Below are 14,442 nucleotides of genomic sequence, written 5' to 3'. Positions count from 1 at the left end.
TTTAGTGGCCACTGATAAATGTGTAGGTGGCTTTGAGTATGCAGCTTTATGTATTCATGTTTTTAGTATAAGTATTAACACACTAATGGAGACACTGTCTAATAAAATTGAAACATTATCACCCAAACTATAAAAAATATACAAAAAGTACATGAAAAAGTGTGGATAGAATATAGTTGTGTAAGATGCAACTCGGCGATTGATCAAAAGCAGTCAAAAAGCTTAACTCTCTGGTGCTATATCTGTTGTTGCCTGTTCACCATGTGAAATATCCACCATCCATCCAACGCCAAGACTAAATTATAATTCTCAAGCCCCTTATGATGGATACAGATTTTTTGGAGTTGGTTGGATGGTGGATATTTCACATGGTGAAGGCGAACAGACAACAACAGATATAGCACTGGAGAGGTTTTTTTGGCTTCTTTTGGTAGATTGCTAAGTTGCTGAGAGAGTCTTCATGAACAGATAAGTACTGCACATTGTGGGGCCATTTTACTAAGCCACAGTAGGGCTAACGCGCAGGTAGTGCCTGCTAAATCGACACTATCGCCGGGGTAGCATGGGCACCCTACAGTAGTTTCAAAGTTAGCACGTGCTGTTTTCCACACTAGAAAATAATTTTCTACCACGGGGGAGCATTCCTGGCGGTAATCCAGTGTGCGGCCACATTAATTCGCACTGTCTGATTACTGCAGGAGTAGCGCGTGAGTCCTTATTGCCAAGTAAATAAGTGGCGTTAAGAGCTCAGGCAGTAAATTGCCACACACTACTTTTAATATTAGCACATGGCCATTTACCGCCAGATTTAAAAAAAAGGCCTTTTTACCTGCATGCGCTAATTTTACACATCCAAACTAGTGCAGGCCCCTGTATATGTTGCATAGACTTAATTTTATGAGCAACAATTCACGTCAGTACTATTGTGGTTTCATTCCAGTGCCACGGTGCGATGCAGGTGAACAATAGTTGCCTGTTCGAATTGTTGAACTAGTGTACTTGATGCTGAGCACCTTACACAATTATATATATATTTTTTAATTTAAAATTTTGAAATATAACATATTTACAGTAAATCAAAAAGTAACATAGAAATATAACCAATATATCTCAAACCTGAGGAAAAGCAAATAAAAAAAGTAGGTAATAACAATCCTGAAGTAGCCCACATCAACGGGGGAAAGAAGAACAAAAAGAATAATTATGGGGCCCTTTTACCAAGCCCAACTTGAGCTTACTGACGCTAAAAAGGAAGCACCGCCGAGCTACCACAGCAGCCTGGTGGTATTTCCCACCCCCAGCGCGCCATCATGTCTGGCACTACAAAAATATTTTTATTTTTGTAGCACCAGTGTGTAGCCAGTGGTAATCGCTGCCTAGTTACCACCGGGTTAGCGTAGGAGCCCTTATCACCACCTCAATGGGTGGCGTAAGGGCTTCCCCCCCCCCCCCCAAAAATGGCCACGTGGCAAGTGCTTCACTTGTCGCATGGCCATTTCCTCAAGAAAAGAATGACCTACCTTTTACCCGCTGCAGTAAAAAGGGGCCTTGGCGCACCTCAAAAACACAGGCCCTCTTTCTGCCGCAGCTTGGTAAATGGAGCCCTATAAGACATAATTCAAGAACAAATCTTAATGAGACTAAACAATCCATATGAACTCTATACACCACCAAACTAAACTACTATTTTGAAACATGCTCCTGCAAGATGTGAAGTGTCAAAGAATATGTACAAGGAAACTTACCGGTAAGGGCTCCCCCAAAATGGCCATGCGGCAAGTGCTTTACTTACCGCAAGGCCACTTCCTGCAGGAAAGAGAGACTTCCCTTTTACCCGCTGCAGTAAAAGGGGGCCTCGGCGTGGGTGAAAAACACGCGCCGACGCCAGCGCAGGCCCACTTTTGCCGCAGCTTGGGGAAAGGGGCCCTTAGTGTGCACTAAGGTTTTGTAAAAATGCAACTTTGTCTTCTATTGCCTCCTTTCTAATCCCAATTTTGGTAATTGACTCTCCCTGTGACCTGGGCTGCTAGGTGCAGCGATTTAACAATTTGTAGCTAAGTAGTAAGAATTAAGTTGGTGTGGCCACTTCATAAACTGTCATAAGTGTCCCAGCACCAAAATTATTTACAAGGTGGATGCAAGAAGTTCTCCGAAGCTGGGAATGCCATTTGACCAATAGCTGCATTAGAAATGCTCCTGAGAATTTACCATTTGTGAAACAAGATAATAACAAAATCATCCCTTTGATTTTTATTTTTGCCTTAGGATGAGAAGAAGAGGATCGAGGCACTGGGAGGATGTGTGGTCTGGTTTGGTGCCTGGAGAGTTAATGGAAGTCTGTCAGTCTCCCGAGCTATTGGTAGGGAAACATTTCCTTTTCTTTCTCTGTGTCTTGCTCATTTTCTGCAGGGGAGGTTCCAGAAATCCTAGTTTTCTTATATTAAATGTGTGTGTCTGATAATCACATACAGTTGTACATAGCAGGCGGTGGATAAAGGAATATGAACTAAGCAGCGTATTACTTGGGGAAATCCCATATCATTATCTCAGAATTAGAAATTCAAATGTATGCTAACACTTGACAGAAGCCGCTTCACAGACTTGTTTCTTGTACTTTTAATTTGTTTGACTAATGTACATCTGACACACATCTACTAATGCAGAATAAAATTACGAAGGGTTAAGTTAATATTCTGCCAAGACTGGTTTGAATTTCATGATCTTAAGAATTCACTTCCCAACCTCACACTGCGCTGAAGTTTAAAATCACAAGCAGTTTTACTGACCAGTGTGTTCGTGGTGATTCATGTCTGAAATAGAATTGCAAAAGTCTAAAAAAATTGACTTGGGAAAATCCACTGCTTATTTCTGGGATAATCATCATAAAATGTATTGTACTTTTTTGGGATCTTGCTGGGTACTTGTGACCTGGATTGGCCACTGTTGGATACAGGATACTGGGCTTGATGGATCTTTGGTCTGTCCCAGTGTGGCAATACTTATGTGCTTATAAAAAGAAACTGGGAGGTTGACCACGGGTCCCAGAGACTGGAGAGATTTGATCTTGAGTAAAAACGTTTATTGGTAAAAAAAGACTTTTCATCTCTGCAGTCTCTGGGACCCTTGGTCAACTTCCCACTTTTCTTTTTACACTTTTTTGGTCTCCCTTGGGACGTTGGAGTTCTCCGTTTTTGCAGATTCTCTTAACTAGAATTGCAACATTTCCTCTCTGTTTTGAAGCATATTTTACTTCTCAGAAGAAATGACAGAGCTTGATTTTACACAGAACACAGAGAATGAAATCGAGACATCCAAGCCAGGATTTGTTCAGTTCCAGTGGTAATTTAGAAAAGGCTCTGCCAACGCAGGGCCATTGCTCGAAACTAACACCAGTGTTGAAAAGCGGCTAGTGCCTGGTTCATAGGCACATTATTCTGCATTTCTTGTCAATTTTCCACATTGAACTGCGGGTTTTGTCTTCTTTCGCAAGTGGAAGGACGCCTGTGTAAGTGTAAATGCTGCCGGTGAGAAACAAACGTGGGCGAGTCTGAGCAAAACCGAAAGTGAAAGCACACTGGGGCCTGTTTTCCCACATACACGCGTATTCCCTTTGTAAAACGGGGACTACATGTGAAGATTTTAGTCTTGCCCAAATCACGCCCTTTTAATCTCTGCATGGTGTCCACCTCCACTTAGGGGTCCTTTTACTAAGGTGCGTTGAAAAATGGCTTGTGGTAGTGTAGGCGCAGGTTTTGGCCACGCGCCAATCCATTTTTCAGCACGCCTGTAAAAAAAAGGCCTTTTTTAAAATTTTTGCCGAAAATGGACGTGCGTCAAAATCAAAATTGCCGCGCGTCCATTTTGGGTCTGTGACCTTACCGCCAGCCATTGACCTAGCGGTAAAGTCTCACGCGGTAACCGGGCGGTAATGACCTATGCGCATCAAATGCCACTTGGCGCACGTCCGAAAATAAAAATTATTTTTCAGCCATGCGTATCGGACCCACGCCAAAAATGAAATTACCACAAGAGCCATGCGGTAACCAGGCGGTAACTCCATTTTGGCGCGCATTGGGTACACAGACACTTATGTGGCTTAGTAAAAGGGCTCCTTAGGTGGCCCTTACATGTTTTTAAAATAACTAAATTAGCAGCTTTCTGAAATTCGTACTACACGTGTATGCGAACTTCACATGTAAATTGTGCTATTTGTTCATAGGTGTCTTTGTAAAAGAATTAATGTCAATGTTTTAGAAAGTGAGACGCTTTTCTTCATTTTCCATGTAGGAAATTTGTGCAGATTTTGAAAACACAACTACCTCAGATCTTCAGGCTGTAAAGTTATCTTCTTGCATATTGTTAGACATATTACTGTAACAGAAACCTAGTAAATATCACATTTAGCTATATGGTCATTACATTATAATACTAAGTACTGACATATCTCACAGAGGTGACCCACAAATGGTTCATGGGGAAGGGCATACCAAACCTGTTTGGAGACTGCACAGGCAGTTGGGTCTCTAGAACAACCACAATAAATATGTATGAGATGAATTTGTTTACATTGAAAGCCCAATGTATGCAGTTGTTTTCTCATGCATATTCACTGTAGTTATCTTTAAAATCCCTGAGACAGGTTTGTGAGGCCCTGTCTTGTGGTATAAATCTCTGTCTTTGATTCATGGCCATTCAACACCAATCCTGTGTATCTCAAGGTAAGTTCATACATAAAGAACTCAGGTGTCTACCTACGTTCCTTCCTTTTAGTTTGTGACATACAAAAGAGCAGTTGTCCTTCGTGCTATTTATGTTTTGTCTTTATCCCTGAAAGATCCTCGCTTCATACATTTATATCTTCGTACTGCTTTGATCACAACGAAAGACAGTACCTTAGGTTGAGCTGTGCTGATCAGTCTGTGTAATATTGCAGCTCTCACTCTTTTTTTTTTAGGCATGGGTTGCTTCTATATAATGGACTCAACAAATAGTAGCCACCAGGGGCGTTGCCAGACCTTGAGGTGGGAGGGGGCCAGAGCACAAAGCGAGGGGGCACATTTTGGTCCACCTTCCCATCACCCCACCACCGCCGCATGCGTGCATGCGCAATTTCACTAAAACGAGAGTGCCGGATGTGAAGGGAAGAAAGAGCAGGGCAGGAAATCCGGTGGCACCGGAAAAAAAAACGCTTCAGCTGACAGGGGTTGGGGATCCTTTGCCAGCCAAACTGGGGCACAGATCCAGTTTGGGGGCCTAGGCCCCCATGGCCCCCCATAGCTGTGTCACTGGTAGCCACTACGTTCACTCTCACACTATTATAAGAGGGGGGGGGGGAAGTCTCATTCATCACTGGGACATGATATTGATTATCAACACCAAATAAATAGGTGAATCCCACTAGTGACTGCTATAGTAAAAAAAAAACCCTCCTACCTAAATCTATATATTATACCTTTTTATGTGATTATTAGGTTTTGTCTTTGTTACCATACTTCAAAATAAATCGTTATCAATACTCAAAAACCTCAACGGAATGACAGGCAATTGGCACAAAGCTTTCAAGGTGCAGTATCTATCACTTATCTGAAAGCTCATCGGACCCCGACAGGTACCCGTTTCATTGCCACTTTTTCAAGGGATCTGAGCCAGTGGATACCTGCACAAAAAATAATTCTGTGTAGAAAAGAGTAAAAAAAACACGGCCACCATTGTTTTCATTTAGGCGGCAGGAGCATAGAACATATTAGCATTATGTAAGCACCAGCCAGGTTCTTTTTGGCAATTTTTGATCACTGCTTTCTACAAAGAATGACATTTATTATTTTTTGCAGGTATCCACTGGCTCAGATCCCTTGAAAAAGTGGCAACGAAACGGGTACCTGTCGGGGTCCGATGAGCTTTCAGATAAGTGATAGATACTGCACCTTGAAAGCTTTGTGCCAATTGCCTGTCATTCCGTTGAGGTTTCTGAGTGTTGATAACGATTTATTTTGAAGTATGGAAACAAAGACAAAACCTAATAATCACATAAAAAGGTATAATATATAGATTTGGAGGGGGGGGGGGGGGTTGTCAATGATTATAGCAGTCATTGGAGCCGACTCTGTGGGTGCTTGAGCACCCCCAATATTGAGAAAATTCCATGTATGTGTCCAGGGAGGGGTCATTTGCATTGGGCTTAGCACCCCCAATAATTTTGAAAAGTTGGCTCCTATGATAGCAGTCACTAGTGGAATTCACCTATTTATTTGGTGTTGATAATCAATATCATGTGATGAATGAGACTTCCCCCCCCCCCCTTTATAATAGTGTGAGAGTGAACGTAGTGGCTACCAGTGGCACAGCTATGGGGGGCCATGCCCAGTGACAAATGAGACCCCCCCCCCCTTTTTTAATAGTTTGAGAGTGAACATGGTGTTTACTATTTTTGAGGCAGTAGACCATTGGACAGCCAGTATATTTCTTTAAGCAATTTATGTGTATAATGGACAGCATACAAATTAGCAGTCCTGACTTGACCCCCTTGTGTACCTGACTCACTCCTTAGGCAGCAGAATTGATCAGGCATACAATCCCTCCCATTTCCTCCAAATGCTTGCTGCATTCCTTTATTGAGCTATTGAACTATCTGAGGAAACCACTGTTTTTGGGGAGGGTCATGCATGCTCAGAACTTTACACTAAGTCCTGAGTGTGTTGTGCAATGATATCATCTACTTGTACACTTGATCAGTCCTATTGTCTATGAAAAACATCTGTTACAGATGAGCAACAACAATGTTATATGCCACCTCTTCAGCCCATATTGGATCATCTAAAGTCATGTTCAGGTTTATGATAAGGAAAGTAGTAGTAGAACATAGAAATTTCATGAGATCATGGGAGACTCTTATTGGAAGGAAAATTATTTAAAAAAATTATATCAAATTCTGAAACATGAGAGAGAGAGGGATGAAAATCAGCCAAGACTAGGAAGCTTAGGGGGTCTTTTATGTAGGTGCACTGGTGTTTTTAGCGCGCGTTAAAAATAGGCACGCGTTAGACGCTAAAGGCGCCCATAGGAAAACATGGGTGTCTTTTTATCGTTTAGCACGCACCTGTTTTTAATGCACAGTAAAAACGCCAGCCGCTTACGTAAAAGACCCCCTTCGTCTGTACCTAGAAATCTCTCTCAATTTCCCAGCAAGTTCTGAATTTATGCCTTCATTGCAGTTGTCCCTGGAAAGGAGTCAAAGGGCAGTGGGATGCTTCTCATTATTCGTTTCATGGCTGCCATTGTTGGACTATCTGGCACCTCAGTAGCACTACAGGAATTCTGAGCCCGTCCTCTGCCCCTTGAGACAGTCAGGGCAGGAAATACTGTAGAATCAAGGTTCACAGCTTTTGTGGTAAGAGGAGAGATCCCAGCTGATGCTCAGTGATGACACTGGTGAGAGCTAGTGTGCACAGATACCAGGTTCTGGAGGAAGCTGTGCTCTCTAGCTTCTGGCTCAGGATTGCCACTGCAATGGTTGGGTTAGATGGGACAGGGAATAAAAAACAGGCATGTGTGAATTAAGACTTATGGTACTGTAGTCCAGCAGAGATTGGGTGATTAGAATGTCAGTAGGGTTACAATGCAAGCCCATTGGCACATAGTTCGGAGATATACAGTTTTGGAGCAAAAGTAGTCATTAATCTTAATTTTTTTTTTTTTTTTTTTTAGTTTGGTCCATTTGAGCTTATCAGCTTGATAAGAACCAAAGTACTATTACTCCTTAAGTGAGGTCTGATTCTACTTGAGGACGATAACATTATTTTGTTTTGTTTTTCTTTCTTTTCTGGTTCTTGTAGGGGACGCAGAGCACAAGCCATATATCTGTGGGGATGCTGATTCAGGCTCCACTCTGTTGGATGGGTCTGAAGACTACCTCATTCTAGCATGTGACGGCTTCTATGACACCATGAACCCTGACGAGGCAGTGAAAGTTGTGACTGATCACCTGAGAGAAAACAATGGCGACAGCAGTATGGTGGCACACAAGCTTGTTGCTTCTGCTCGAGATGCTGGGTCCAGCGACAATATCACAGTCATCGTGGTGTTTCTCAGAGACTTGAACGCAACAGTGAATGTCAGTGAGGAGACTAACTGGACAGAGAACTCTTTTGAAGGAGGGCAAGAAGACAATGGGGACGATAAGGAAAATCATGGGGACTGTAAGGGATCCAGGCCCCAACACCAGGTTTCTGCCCCTGCTGATTTGGGCTATGAAGGACGAATGGATTCTTTCACTGATAGAACTAGCCTCAACTTAGGACCAAAAGTGAGCCTAATTGAAGAGCAAGTCTACCTAGACCCAAAACAAGCAGAAGGAGGTGAGCCACGGAGTGCCAAAACTTTGCTGCCCAGTCAAGCTTTCGGTTCTGTTCTACCAAAGAAAGACAAATCTGTTAAAGAAGGTCTAGGTATGAAGGAATCCTCAGGCTGCTCAACTGGACATGGACAGAATGATGCCTGTGAGTTATTTGTGCACCCTAAGTGGGTTACCACAGACCCTGAGTTATACAAAATGAAGGGCTTGTCACCTGTGTTTTGGGGGCTGAAGGGTAGACGGCCTGAGATCCTGGTAAAAAGCAAGCGCATTTTCTCCCATCTTCATCCCTATTATGCAAAGAAGCAGCGAGGAGCTAAGGCCAAACCAAAGTTTCAGACGATTGTCTGTGGCCAGGAGCCTTCCAGTCTGAAGCTAGGACCTGTGCTGTCACTGCTGGTCCAGAGCAGCAGTAAAAGTAGCTTGTATTTTAGGAGCCTTCTGCCATGGGGACAAACTAGTCACAAAGATTACTGCGAGAGAAAGGAGGCAATGCTGAAACAGAGTAACTGTATACCATGTGTAGACCTCTATAGGAGTGGTGAAATATAGAAACCAGTGTTGTGTTACTGTAGTGCTTCAGTGAACTAGGTTAGACATTCTAAGAAATCTGACCACTGCCATCATGAGAGCACCACAAGGGGCATTTCAGAATGAGGTGGTGTATCTTATTTGCATGAAGGGTCCCCAGCAAAGGTCATAATGTTTTTTGTTACAAAGTAGAAGAATTTACAAAAACAAATTCCATTCTTCTAAACGTTGGCACAGTCTTTTTGAGCATTGTGGCCCACCTAACTCTTAAATCACGTTCGGAATCTAGTCTTAAGGTCTTTCCTGTCCTGCTTCAGTGAAGAGCGTAAGAAGTTAGGACTGCACCCAATTCTCATTTTGACTTGGAGTTCAGTTGGAATAAACAGATATGCAGACACACACAAACAAGCAAACACGTTTATTTGGCTCAAATCATAAGACACATTCATTTAGGCTGGAAATACATTTTTAAAAGTCTGAAAATGAAGTTCATTATGCATTAATGGTTTATGCATTAAAACTTGGGCTGTTTACTTTTTCAGTTGTGAGCTAAAAATTTGGCAAGCACACTAAAATGCCAGTTAATAAACTATGCACTGAACTGTAGCTCACACCTCAAAAATATTTTTCTGCAAGAGATTATATATTATTAGTGTGTGTGCCATATGAAAAACTTTAATGTTCACATGATGGATCATGAAATTCCCTGTGTTGACCAGCCCAAAGGGTAGTAAGCACCAAGGATTGCATTCTCTCCCCACCCCCAATTGACCGTGCCTTCTCCCTCCCCCAAAACTCTTGACACTCACTAACAAATTTCTCCCCAGAAGATTAATTCTTAAATCCCTCAATCCCCTACGTGTCTTGTGCTTACCATCCAGCCCTCCCAGTACCCTAATAAAGTCCAAGTATCACCTGATAATCACCCCTGAAGTCAGATAATGCTGCTGCCACCCTCCCACCACCATCTTCATCATCAGTCACTGAACTGCATCCTATCCCTCCACACTATTGTCTAAGATGGATCACATTTTCAAGGGAAGCATGGCAAGATAGGTGTGAAATTTCTGGGGCTGGCACTTCTGAGTTCTTCAGAATGACACTGTGTAGCAGTAACTATGACATATAGTGAAACTGGCAAAATGCAGTGGTAGTGGTGGATGGGCTTTAATATCCTTTCTGCCAGGTTACCCTTGAAGACTGGGACTCTCCAGAAAAGACAGTATTCTAAAGGGGCTTTGGCCTAACTTTTAGAGGGAACTGGTGGTGTGGGAAGTGCCTGGTGCATACTGCAAAGGATGATCAGAATATTGAGGACCCAAGTTTGACTTTAGGGGGTAGAGGGGGGTCACAGTCTTAGGGGGGGTCATTAGGACTGCTTTTGAGAGGGTTGGAGGATGACAGATTGCATCAGAATCTTGGAAGGGGCATGATATGTGAGGGGGAGGTTCTGAGCTGGATCAGGATAAGGGGTTTGCTGTGTTAGGTAGAGGGATGCGCTTAATCAGGGGGGTAGGGTGTTAAAATCTACCATGCCTAATGGGTTATTTGGGACAATTGGTATGGGTGACTTCAAAATGTGGCATGCACACTAAATCACTAACACTTAGTCCAAGGCGGGTGGTAACATTTAGACGTTTGCAGGCCCACGCTACATAGCCTAATTTGCATACATTGTTTCCTCATTTGTATGCAGGTATGCACTAATTTTGTCCAGTTTAGCATGCAGACTAGGGCCCTAGCGCATATAGCATGCTATTATGGATGCAAACAAACCTTTAGCACTCAAGCCCCCCTATGCGTCACTTGTTTTTGAAATATCCATTTCTAAATATACACAGTTTTTGCCTGAAGATATTCAACAAAGAAATTGGATGTTTCTCTCTCTCTCCTTCCACTTTTCATAAAAAATGAATTGGGGAAAGAATATGATGTAGAAGAGTGGCCACTTGCAGCTGAAAGACTAAAAGCCATAAACTAGGAAGGAGAGAGAGACATTTCCCTGCCCATTATAGGATGGGCAACACTTGAGGCAAAATTTTTGCATCCTCAGAAAAGTTACGATGAATTCTTTGTCAGTATGAAGGATAATAAGCCAACCACACACTTGGGCATTGTCATCTGATAGCATGGAAATGGAATTCCTCTCAGAACTCAGGAAAACCTACAAGATTTTCTGAGCTTGCATGGGTCTTCTGGCACAGTTAACTTGCTGTGCAAGCCCTCCTCAGTCTTTTCTATCTGCTCAAGCATGAAGGTAGCTCTCTCTCTCTCTTTATATGCTACTGCATATCGACTTCATTTTTTATTTTTCTAATGTCAAATTTTAGTCTCTCTTTAGTTTCTGCCCCAGGTGAATCTCAAAATCATCCATAAAAAGTGGACTACCTTAATTTTCCTTCGGCTCTCCTTAAAATTGAGTTTAATGTTTCTGCTTCAGTGTTCAAGGGGCTGGATATTAAATCAGAGTTCAAGGATGTCCTTCATGTCCCAGGAAGTTGTTGATTATAGATCTTTATAACGTCCATGTGAAACATATGAGATCATCCTGTGGTGTCAAAAATTGTGAGAAATGTGTCAGGTGGAAAAGAAATAGTATTCTTGAAGACTTATTAGAGTAGACCACCTTCAAAATGTAAAACTAATTACACTTCAAGATGGCGTATAAAAAAGAAGGGATCATATCCCTCTCAGGAGGTAGGTTCTGGCTCATCCTCTAAAAAGCCACGAGAGAAGCACTTCCCTTTCAAAAAGAGCAATTGTAGAAGTGGGAACTTTGGCACTGAGGATTCATGACCATGGCAATCAGTCAGCTCAAAGATTATCATCACTTGCAGCTTCCCTTAGTTCCGACAGATATTTCAGTATCTCTCTTGGATCCATCAACCTCTAGTAGATGGTCTACTGAACAAGTGACATTTAATCAGCAGTGACATTTATACTGCATCTGAGTCAGACAAGCTGGAGGCACTAACCAGTTCCTGTCCTCTTTCATTAATAGCCATTGGTCCACATCTGTTCATAATGGAGATGAGGGAGCAGTTCTTTAAAGTTTATTTCAGGGATTTAAGATCAAACTTTCTATCTTGCCTACAGGAGGAACCCATTTTGGAGACATCCTTAGGGAGGCAGTCGCTCCTTGGTAACAGCAGGATGAGAAGCAAAATTTAAAATGCCTGAATTATCTTTACCACCTTGATCATATTATGTCCCATTGGTTTCAGTAAAAGGAGCCAATCTCTCCTCAGACATTCGGGAACATAAGTCAGTTTCTTAAGGGAGCTAGAGTAGCTCTACATGCGCTGACCTTTTTACTTAGAAGAGGAACAACGTTCCATGAGGATTCTGTTTGATAGAACCACCCAGAAATGAATCACCTTTGGAATACTTCTTGCCCTAAATTTGTTCAACAGATTTAATTTAATTGGCACTTAAATTCCACTTAGTCCTTATTTAATGCAATAACAATGCATATAAAATAATCCAAGTCCTTCATACATACAGATTACCTAATATCTTGCCCTACATTATATTAGAACATTTTTTGGGTTGGAAAAAGAGTTGTCTTCAGCCTGAAAGAAGAAATGGAACCAAAACAGATAGAAATCATACATAAAGGGCCAAGAATGTCTGCCCATTTTTATGGGGGGAAAAAAACTAGCCAAAAATTTAATAGAAAGGGATCAAACCAGTAAAAAGACACTTAAAATTGAAAATGGGCCAGATTGCACCAGAGATTCCAGATAAATAAAACACCCCCCAAATAGCCCAGTGTATTTGTATGACACAAGCAGTTCCAGCATCTAAAACATAGAAACACTGAAACGTACAGAATTTCTTCTTTCAAATTGCCTCTTCTCCTTTACCAATCACAAATACGCATAGTGCCAACACAGATGCAAAGATGCACACACACAAACAATGCATGCCCCCAAACACACACTGGAAATGGGTGTAGTCAGACCTCAAGGTGGAAGGGTGCCAGAGTCCGAGGTGGGGGGGGGGCACATTTTGGTCGCTGCCCTGCTGCCACCCCTGTAAACATCTTTGCTGGCGGGGGTCCCCAAGCCTTTCAGCTGAAGACTTCGTCCAGCATTGGACTCCAGTGCCGCCCCATTGCCTGTCCTCTCTCTTCCTCTCACATCCCACACGATCCTTTAGTGAAACTGAGCATGCTCAATTTCACTAAAAGGGAGTGTGCCAGACGTGAGGAGAAGAGAGAGCAGGGCAAGCAATGCGGTGGCACCACCGCATACCAGCGCTTGATGAAGTCTTCAGCTGGTGGGGGCTGGGGACCCCCGCCAGCCAACTAGAGCCCACAGCAAAATTGGGGGGCCCAGGCCCCCGTGGTCCCACCTAGCTACACCACTGACTGAAAAAAATAACAGGAGCTATTCTCTGAATGCTTTCTCCACTTGTTTTGTATACCAGTGGGATATGCTACTTTGTAGCTTGTAATTCTTGCAGGAGGGTATGAATTTTTTGTTGTTGTTACATTTGTACCCCACATGTTCCCACTCATGGCAGGCTAAATGCAGCTTACATGTGGCAATGGAGAGTTAAGTGACTTGCCCAGAGTCACAAGGAGCTGCCTGTGCCTTAAGTGGGAATCAAACTCAGTTCCCCAGGACCAAAGTCCACCACCCTAACCACTAGGCCACTCCTCCAATTGGAACATCAAACACTTTTCTCTTGGAACACAATATATAAATACTTTGTCTTGGTTCCACTATTTGTTGCAGGCTAAAGGGCAATTCTTTGGCAGCCACTCCCAAAGAAAAAATAGGTTTTTGTTTTAGTTCAGCTATGGAATAGGAGATAATCCTCTATTGTGAAATGGAAACAGGTAACTTCTTTAGGATGCTAAGATGGGAAGTGAACAATAGGGCTAAATGACCAATTTTCTGGGATTTAATAGATGTTTCAGTTGATCCATTCTGGCCATTTCCAAGGATAAGCTATTAAACTTGATGGACCATTGATTTTAAACTTGTGAGTAGTAAAATATGGCTCTTTTCTTACAGATGTCCAGCTAGGTTATTTTCAAAGCATTTCCATTACACTATTGATGTCCCCTGTAGTACATCATTTCTGGATTAAGGCCTGAAAACAGCCCTCACCTAAAGAGTCTCTACTTGTCTGTCTGGCTGATGATATCCTGCTTGTTGATAGAGAAAGCGAAGTTTACCTGCAACAGAGATTCTCTATAGAGAGCAAGGTTAAAATCAGTCACACCTCCCCCAATAGAGCTAAGCAGAAAGACTCGTGTTATAGCTGCAAGAGCCATGTGTGCTCAGAATATAGAGAGGGTAATTCCATCTTAGTGCCATTGGATGACATCACCTACTTAACATAGGAGCCAACTTTTCAAAATGATTGGGAGTGCAAAACTCAATGCAATTACCCCTCCCTCTCAGCACAGTGAAGGTGTTCGTTCAAAATTGAGGATGCCATAAAAAAAAGAACAGTACCACAAGCAAATACTAATGAAATTGTAGAATTTAATAAAACTTTGTTGCTGTTCTTTTTATATATACATACATATATAAATATATATATAT

General features: G+C 42.3%; 1 protein-coding gene across 1 annotated transcript in view; it reads left to right on the top strand.

Moving 5' to 3' along the window:
• Nucleotides 1-10,080, top strand: part of PPM1E (protein phosphatase, Mg2+/Mn2+ dependent 1E) — a 243,680-nt gene extending 233,600 nt beyond the window's left edge. Inside the window, exons 6-7 of the mRNA XM_030186138.1 lie at nt 2,266-2,359; nt 7,833-10,080. Coding sequence (XP_030041998.1) covers nt 2,266-2,359; nt 7,833-8,902 — 1,164 coding nt within the window. The 3' untranslated portion in view covers nt 8,903-10,080. The remainder of the gene's footprint in view (nt 1-2,265; nt 2,360-7,832) is intronic.
• Nucleotides 10,081-14,442: the final 4,362 nt, after the last annotated feature.

The sequence above is a fragment of the Microcaecilia unicolor genome, chromosome 13, assembly GCF_901765095.1.
Source record: "Microcaecilia unicolor chromosome 13, aMicUni1.1, whole genome shotgun sequence".
Classification (NCBI taxonomy): domain Eukaryota; kingdom Metazoa; phylum Chordata; class Amphibia; order Gymnophiona; family Siphonopidae; genus Microcaecilia; species Microcaecilia unicolor.
The sequence above is the reverse complement of the archived record's forward strand: the minus strand, read 5'-3'. Positions and strand labels throughout refer to the sequence as shown.